This window comes from Urocitellus parryii, chromosome 1 (genome assembly GCF_045843805.1).
Source record: "Urocitellus parryii isolate mUroPar1 chromosome 1, mUroPar1.hap1, whole genome shotgun sequence".
Lineage (NCBI taxonomy): Eukaryota > Metazoa > Chordata > Mammalia > Rodentia > Sciuridae > Urocitellus > Urocitellus parryii.
This window is the reverse complement of record NC_135531.1, coordinates 281,474,686-281,483,490: the sequence shown is the minus strand read 5'-3', so window position 1 is coordinate 281,483,490 and position 8,805 is coordinate 281,474,686. Positions and strand designations below refer to the sequence as shown.

The 8,805-nt window shown below is 61.6% G+C and overlaps 1 protein-coding gene across 1 annotated transcript; it reads right to left on the bottom strand.

The window, feature by feature from the left end:
- Nucleotides 1-1,201: 1,201 nt before the first annotated feature.
- On the bottom strand, nt 1,202-7,450 carry Erfe (erythroferrone). The gene is given in 9 exon segments (XM_026396073.2): nt 1,202-1,300; nt 1,948-2,026; nt 2,648-2,738; nt 2,819-2,927; nt 3,000-3,250; nt 4,032-4,115; nt 4,118-4,133; nt 5,053-5,235; nt 7,295-7,450. Coding segments are annotated over 9 exon segments (1,068 nt in total).
- Between the last annotated feature and the right edge of the window lie 1,355 nt (nt 7,451-8,805).

The following is an 8,805-nucleotide window of genomic DNA, read 5'->3' as shown; positions in this document are numbered from 1 at the left end:
CCTGGAGGCTTGGGCACCCCTGAAGTCCTGTGGCACCACGTCTCTTGCAGCCTGTGTTTTTTGGGCCAGCTCTTCCTTAGCAGGCAGTGGGGCCCTGGAGAGGACTGCTGGGGCCTTGTCCTCACTGCATACTCGGTCAGTCTGCACTGAGGAGGAACTGGGAGGCTGTGTTTAAGGAAGCTGTGGGCTATTGGCCCTGCGTCTTCTCCACCCCACCTACCCACCCTCAGGACCATCTCCACCACCAGGTGAGCACAGAGCTACATGACCACCTGAGTGGGAAGGACCATCCCAGAGCCAGCTGGGCCCAGCAGGGCCATACCACCCTGGGGGCAGCAGCTGTCCACCTGCCCAGAACTTGGGCTGGCAGGCTGTCTCCCATCTGTCAACTGGTAGGGGATGGGAAAGGGTCTTATTGACCAGCTGGCCTCTGGAGTGGACCCAGGAGGCCTTGTCTGAAGGGTCACTGGGGGGAGTGCGGTTCATTTGCTGAGGCACCTGCGAGGAGGACTTGGGAGTTGAGCTTGGCACACAGCAGGGAAACAGCCGCTGGGAGCCAGGCCTCTGGGAGCCGCTGTCCTCCAGAAGGAATTCCCTGTCCAGCCGTCCTCTGGTTCCTGAAGCAGTTAGGCCAAGAGTCCACATCAGGTCTTGAGTTCAGGGGTCACTGGGGGCCAAGCAGGTCCCTGAAGCTCACAGCAGGTAGAAGCAAGGCTGGGGAGAGGCACAGAGGCTTGGAAGCCCAAGTCAGCAGGTGAGTGGTGGGCAAGGCCGCTGCCCCAGACAGCCTGGCTCCCCAGTATGCAGTGAGGACGTGTGGCTGGCTTCTCGTTGCTGCCCATCAGCCCTGTGCAGAGGGCGCTCTGTAGCCCATGAGAAGGCCAAAAAAGATGGGCCCCAGGAAAGCTGAGCTGTGTGGGGCCATGTGGGAGCTGGCTCGCAGCCGAGGACACACAGTGCCACTGGGCATGCTGGATGGTTCCAAGGTGGAGCCCAGAGGGATCTTGCACTCTCAAAACATCACTGCGGGTCCTGGAACCACTGGTGTGTGTCACCTCTGTAGGGCCACCTGTAGTGGCCAGCTCTGGGCCTAACTGCAGTGACCAGTGTGGGCAGAGTTCCAGGTGGGCTTCCTTTTACCTGGGTGGCTGTCCTTCCAATTGTCTAGATGTTGCCTGGTGAGAGCAGGGCCTGTGGCCATTCACACACCCAGGAGGACAGCACTGAAGTGGGAGCCCCCCCGCACCGTGAGGGAGGAGCCGCTGGCGTTGTCCAGGAAGACAGACGCATACTGCCCCGCCTGCAGGAAGGGTGCCTGTCAGGTTGAGGCTGGCCCTGCACCGAGGCCAGGACAGCCTGCAGGATGCCTGGGGCCAGTGCCCTTGCCCCTGCCCACTCTGCCTGGGCAGCAAGAGGGCCCAGGCACAGAGCAAGCATTTGTAGGCCTTGGACTTGAACCCAGCACCTCTGGCACCTAGTCTAGAGCTCTCCCCAGTGTCCTACAGTTCAGGGATATGGGAGCCAGCCCCTGCCCAGGCCAGAGTGGGATCAAGAGTCTGACAGGCTTGTGTGATGCAGGGCTTGTCTCGGGCCTGGCCTGGCGCTGTCGGCAGCACCGTGGCACTCAGAGCGCTGAGGACCACCAGCGCTGTCACTCCACACACCACCTCCTTTTGAATGAATCCACCGTCACCATAAATCCCTACCACTTGGCAGATCCCCTCAGGGCTCAGGGTTTTCTGGAGAAAACGGCCACATCCCAGGCTTCCGCTGTGGCAGTGGGCCAGGCGTCATGAAGCGCCATGCTCACGCTTCACCAGGCCCCACAGAGGGCCTAGTGGCTGGAAGTACCTACCCACCCACAGTACGGGACACCTGGGGGTCTGAGCCCTCACCTATGGCTCCAGCCCAGGCAGCGCTCCCCACAGACCAGCTGGCCCCACGCACCTGCAGATACAGGACCCCGTTCACTGAGATGGTGAGAAGCTCACTGCTGCTCTCCAGGCCCACGACAGCCTCCAGGGAGCTGTGGCCAAGACAGACAGTCAGCCTGCTCCGAGGCCCCAATGTCCCCACAGGACTGGGCTGGGCTGGGCTGAGCAAGGGCAGCAGAGGCCTGGCTCTGAGGACAGACGGGACGCTGCTGGTGCAGATGGAGGTGGCAGTGTGGCAGAGGTGATACACAGCCAGGTCAGGCCAGTCACTCCAGGGTTCCCAGAGCCATTCCTTCTCAGTGTCACCTGTTCATCTGCACCTTCTCCCCACGTGCAGAGCACCTGTAGTGTGCCTGGGCTTAGTCCGGGTGCCAGGGAGATAGGGAGCTGGTAGAGGCTGCCCTCATGGTCCAGATGCAGTACAGATGGGGACACTAGCCATAAGGAATGGATGTCATCATGGGAAAGAAAGTTCACAGGGTAGGGGTGGCCAGGAAATGCCACTCAGGAGGTGGTGCTATTGTCTCCCTCTGGCCCCTAGATGAGAGTTCCCTGTTAGGGGGCACAAGGAGGCAGAGGCTGGGAAGGACCAGGTCTCCCGGGTGTACCCTGAAGTGGGCAGGATAGAGTGGCAGTGGGCACGGAGGTAGGGGGCCGCCAGGTGGGCTGGGGAGGCCAAATGTGCGCCCAGAGCTTGGGCAGGGCCCACTCACACGTTGTGCTGGCAGCGAGACTGGATGCAGATGAGCAGGCGCAAGCGGTCCCGGGGGCGCAGAGGCCCGTGCCTTGGCTGCTCAGCGAGTGCTGCGGGGAGGGCAGGTGGTGGTCACATGACAGCGGCAGGAGCCAGGGCGGTGGGAGGCCCCCCATGCCCCGGGCCTCACCCACGTGCAGTGTGGCAGCCAGAAGGTAGAAGCCAGCCACGGGCGCCGTGTATTGGCCGCTGGTCAGGTTCAGGCCCAGGCCGCGGCGGAAGGCACCCTCGGAGTCAGGCTGTGGGGTGCAAGGTCGGTCATCCCGGGTGCTTGGTCCTGTGTACCCACTGGGCTCACGCACCTGACTCACCACGTAGTAGATGCCGAGCTCGTGCAGTGTGCGGCGCTCCACAGGTGCGTCCCTGCGCAGGCGGCAGAGGAAGGCCGCCTCCACACGCCTAGCCAGTGGGCCTGGAGCCAGGGGCGCAGCCAGCAGCGCCAGCATGTCCCCGGCCGCCGCCTCATCCTCAATGGAGCCGGGGGCGGGGCTTGAGCCCCTGGTCTCAGCCAAACACCGAATGCAGGGCTCAGGCTTCGTGCGTTCATGCTGCTGCACTGCACCTGGCACAGAGTGAGGTGGGCATATGGGGGCTGCCTCACCTGCCCACCCCAAAGGTTGGAGTTCCCTACTCGACTGCAAGGCCTGGGGAGTCTTGGCTTCCCATCCTGCAGCTGCAGTTTCCCTCCAGCTCCTGGTCACAGGGGATACAGCCCTCTCTGGGCAGGGGTGTCCTACACCAGCACCCTTTCCCCCAGCCAGGCCTCTTTTGGAAAGCAGATGCATGTAAGTTACTACTGCAGCTATATTGGCAATCACGCAGAGTTCTCTAGCCACCGAGGTGGTATTAAAAAACAAACAGCACACCAGGTGCAGTGGCGCACGCCTGATATCCCGGCGTCTCCAGAGGCTGAGTCAGGAGAATGGCAAGTTCAAAGCCAGCCTCAGCAACGGCAAGATACTTAGCAACTCAGTGAGACCCTGTCTCTAAGTAAAATACAAAATAGGGCTGGGATGTGGCTCAGTGGTTCACTCTGAACAGGAGGGGTCTGAAATGGCCCAGTTCATCCTAACAAATCCAGAGCCGGTAAGTGATATGGGCCAGGCTGGCTGCAGCCCACAATCCCGGGGCAGGACTCTGGACTCCCAGCTAGAGCACTTGGTGGTATGCCTCTCTTCCTCTGTGAAGCCTTTTCCTCACCATGCCCCCACCCCCAGACCCTACCTTTGGCATACCTAGGCTGGGCCAGTCAGGTGCCACCTCAGGAAACTAAGTTGCTAAGTTCTGCCCAAACATGGATGCCCAAACCCTGGTGCACAAGATAGCCAGGGTGGTAACCCTACCTTTCAGCAGCAGCTGGAACTCCTTCAGCAGTGTCTCGGGTAGGATGAGGGGCCCTGGGGGGCCCTGGGGGCCAGGTGGTCCTCGGGCCCTGGCAGGCCAAGCTGGAAGGGAACCTTGGCTGTGAGGACATATGAAGAGGCAGCTGGGTGCCAGGGGCATTCCCTCTGCCAGCTCCTGCCACAGACAGGCAGGAGAGCACCCAGTAGCTGTGGGATCTCAACCCCTTGCAGTCAATGAAAGCTGTTGGCCCTGGGCAACTTCAAGGCTGGGATTGGACAGGAGCTGTGGGACTGGCTGTGGGTAGCCCTGTGGCCGGCTGTGGCCTACCCCTCCCTGGTGTTCCTGGAGGGAGGGGACTACAGGCAGCTTCTAGGGACTTGCACCTCAAGTCAGTCAAGACACTAGTACTGCATCTGGCTAGTACTAGTGTCCAGGGCCTTCCAGGAGCCCACACTGGCCTGGGTCAGGACCCAACACAGAAGGGAGGAAGTTTGCTGCATGGAGCAGCTTGGGGCAGGCCAGGTGGTTCAGAAGGAGACGGGTGGGCGAGCACAGTAACAGCGCAGCACCTCTCTGCACACCAGGCTCAGAGCTGGCATTCCACACTTGGCACAGTGAGACTGGCTCTCCATGGATAGAGAAGCCCAGCGCTCAGTACGGGCAGCACAGCACTGTCCCGAAGCTCCTGTCTCAGAGGACACAGCCCTCACTGGGGCTCAAAGCAGGAGTTAGCCACCAAGCCAAAGCACCGAGTCCCAGCCTAGGCCAGGCCCAGGGCTGAGTGAGAGCCGGGCCCAGCAGAGGCCTCTGCAGCACGCTCCACACAGTTGGGCAAGGCCCCTCTCCAGGACACAGAGGGGAGAGAAGAGGGCCTGGCACACCAAGGGTGTGGGTGAGTGGTGAGGACCAGGCCCTAACTCGGGGCACCCGGGCCTGGCCAGTTCCTCTGCATCCCTGCGCCAGGTGTGTGGTCTCAGAGCTGAGTGCGTACACCAGAGGCAAGGGGTCCAGGCTACTCACCTTCGGCCTCCTGGCCTTGCCCTTGCTCCTCCTCTTACCATTGATACCCTTGTCACTCTGCCTGACAAAGAGCATCCAGGCATCCCTGGGGTCGACACTGTGCGCTGGCTCCGTGGTGGGCTCCTGGAACACAGCCAGCCCGGGAGGTTGGTCCCCCTCACCTGGCGCCTGCTCGGGCGTGCCCTCCAGGTGTGACCATGTGCAGCACTTCCTTCAGCACCCTGGCCCTGGACATGTGCTCTCAAAGGCAGCACAGCCCCTGCCCCTCTCCTTCTGGCCCACGGAGGACAACTCCTGGGGAACATGTCACACCACAGCCCAGACTGCACCGGTGCGAGAAAGCAGGCCCTGCTGCGGAGAGAGGAAGGTGGGGCACAGGGTCCGCTGCACATGTGCATCAGCACTGCAGGCGGGGCAGCCTCAGGATGTCCAGGCTTCCTCAGGATGCACTGGGACAATCACACTGTTCCTCTTGACAGTCACCAGGAGGATCACAGCACCAGCACCCACTGGTGCTCAGGAAGAGGCAGCTGATAATGAGACCTCCACTGCCACAGACCCTGCTCTCTCTCCTCCACTGGCACAAGTTCCAGCAAAGCAATGCCACCAGGGCTGCTGCCGGGCATGAGGCACAGGGGCAGGGGCTATCCTATCTGCCTCTGACCCAAGCAAGGACATGGCACTTCCAGAAATGTCCATTCCTGCAAGTGCAGCATCTGACAAGTCTCAGTGTGGAGCAAAGCTCTGGTGGAACCCTGCTTCCTGGGAAAGGCTTCTGGCCTGCTGGGGCAGCGAGCCTCGGGCAGTCTGGGTTCCAGCAGGGGTGCCAGCTGGGAAGGAAATGGCCCAAGAAGGCTCAGATGAGGTCATGGGGCTCCAGTGGTTGGTGACAAGACCCCAGGTGTCAGAGTTGGCCAGGCCCTTTTGTCAAGGACAGACCCAGACACCAAGTCCCGCCTTATGGGTTCCCAATGCTCTGCAGGGACTCAGGGCCTTCCTCTGGGAGCTTGCCAACCAACCCACAGGCCAGGCTGCTGTGCTGAGAAGATAGAGGCTTGGGGGTTGGAAGAAACTCAGGTGCACCCCCACCCACATCTTACAGGGCCTGATGGTTGCTGGTGATTCTTTTGCATAGCCTCCTGGTATCCTGGTGGCATGAGGATTTCCCACACAGGCCAGGGGGGATGTTGGCTTACCCTCCCTGCTGGGCCAGTGGCTGTGGATAGACTAGACTTGTGCTGGTTTGGAGGAAGAGCTGCAGTGTGTAGTCGGGGGCCCAAGGATTTGGGCCTGCAGTAGTTTTGGTGTGGGCTGGGCAGCTGCCCCGACCAGCCAAGTTCTCCAGCCGTAAGGACTTGCTTCAGAAGAAGCCTTGGATCTCAGCAGGGCAGAAGAGGAGGGTGGTCTGCTGACACCTAGACCCTCCAGAGATCCAAGGTCAAATCCCACTTAGAAGCCATGAGCCTCTCTCTGCCTCCCAGTGACCCTGAATCTGTCTGTCTGCCCTTTGAGTTCTTGGCCCATGCCTAAGCATATGTGGTTTCATCCCGGGATGAAAGGGCTCTGCAGAGGGGACCTGCAGAGGGACCCCCAGAGCTGGCTGCAGTCTCCAACCTTCCTTAGTTGACCCCTTCTTGGCTAAGCACAGTCCTAAGTGGATACTTAGGACTGAGGATCTGGACTGAGGCTTCCCTGTGTGAGGCTCAGCACCTTCAGTCCAGAGACCCTGGGTGCCCTCTCTGCCCTGAATGAAAGGCCCCATCCGCCCAGAGGGCACCAGCGAAGGGCTATTCAACCCTCCCTTCCAGGCCTCTGGCCACACCCTCCCCCAGGGGCTCACCACCCCAGCATTTCAAGCCCTAAAGCTGGGAGAAAGGAGCAGGCAGGGCTTCCAATCACCCCTCACTGCCAGAAGTCATGGACAAGATGCCAACACAGGCCCCCAACCCTGCTGTCCCTTCCTCAGAGCGGCGGGGAAGCACTTCTGTCACTGCTCCCCCTTGACAAAAGGCTTTTCTTCCCACTTTCACCAGAAGCAAGTCACTGGCGCGCAGCGCTGGGACGGTCTCTCCCGACCCCCTCCCGGCCTGGGGGCTGGTGGGTGGTGCGGTGAACCCCGGGCAGAGCTCTGCCACCGAGCCACACCCCAGCCCCACTCGGAGAACCCGACACCACCGAGGTGGGCGCTGGCGGCAGCGGCTGTGCGGAGCGCCCCTCCCCGCCCCGGGCTGGCGCGTCTTACCGGGCGGGCGGGCGGCTCGGCCCCGGGCGGCGGGCGCGCGGGGCTCCCTGCGGGCGCGCCGGGCTCCGGGTGGCCGAGGCCGGCGGCGGCGGTGGTCAGCAGGCCAGCGCACACGAGCAGCAGGCGCGCTCCGGCGGGGCGGCCGGACGGGGCCATGCGCGCGGCGAGCGAGCGGAGGGCGGCTCCGGAGCGGCGTCGCGGGGCCGGGCCTGGGCCGCGCCTTATAACGCGGAGCCCCGCCGCTGCCCGCCCCGCCCCGCCCTGCTCCCGCCGGGCCCGGTCCCTCTGGTCGTCCCCACCCTTAGGCCTCGGAGACCCCAGCTGAGCACGTCGAAGTGGACTCTTGGGCCGCTTTTTCCAGTCGGGAGCCCCTCCCTCCAGGACGCCCTGAATTCAGGTGGTGCCCACGTCGGATGCACCCGGGAGGCCCAGGGTCATGGGGCCAGTCTGCCAAGAGGGCAGCTGCCCAGAACTGGTGGGGGCCCAGGCTGGGAGGAATGACCCCATATTATGCTGCTATGGATAGTGTGGGGGGCGGACCTGACCCAGCTGCCCTCTGTCCATCAGCCCCCAGGGTCAGTGCCGGGCACCGCACCCCGACAGGTGGAGCAGCCCTGCGAGCCTGGAATGGTTCCGTTCAGACCTTTTTGGCTGGGCGTAAAGGAGGGGAGTGCGCACACCTGGATCTCTGTGCGCCTGGCGGGCACACGGCGCCTTTCGATAGAGTCGGGGCGGGCACAGCTGGCATGTCCCTCCGCCATCCACCCCAGGGATGGTGGGAGCGTGGACCAAGGACCGCGGGACGCGGAGAACCAGGCAGGAGAAGGGCCCCTCCCGCCACATTCCACCTGGCTGGCTTAGTGCCAGGAGATGACAAACAGGAAACACTGCCCTGAGAAAAGGCACTTAAAAAATTATTCTGTTGCTGTTGTTGTTTTGTTTTTGTTTTTGTTTTAGTTATAGGTGGACACATATCTTTGTTTTGCTTATTTATATTTTTGAGTGGTGCTGAGGATGGAACTCAGTGCCTCACAGGTTTGAGGCAACTGCTCCGCCACTGAGCCACAAGCCCAGCCCACAAAAAGAGGCACTTTTAGTTGTAAATCATCCAGAAGAACTCTGCCTCTCTTCCCTGGGGAAATGCTCCAAGAAGACACCCGGCCTGCCCTGAGCACGAGGGTCTCAGGTCCCTGGCAGGTCAGGACTGACAACAGGAGGCTCTGCCCTTAACACTGACACCCAATGTCTTTAAATATCACCATGGAATGAAAAAATGTCGGTTCCTGTGGGAATCACAGATCTCTAAGAACACATCTGAGAAGCATCGACCTATGAACGTGTGCTCAGCAAAATGCCTGAATTTATTTTATCTGGAGACTTGTGGTGGATTAACCCAACGAGAACATTGGCTCCCAAATCCACACAGGGAACGGGGGGCGCTGCTGGGTGCCCTCGGAGCAGGGCCACTGCCTGGCAGGTTTTCACTTCTGCTGGGGGCGGGGCATGACGGA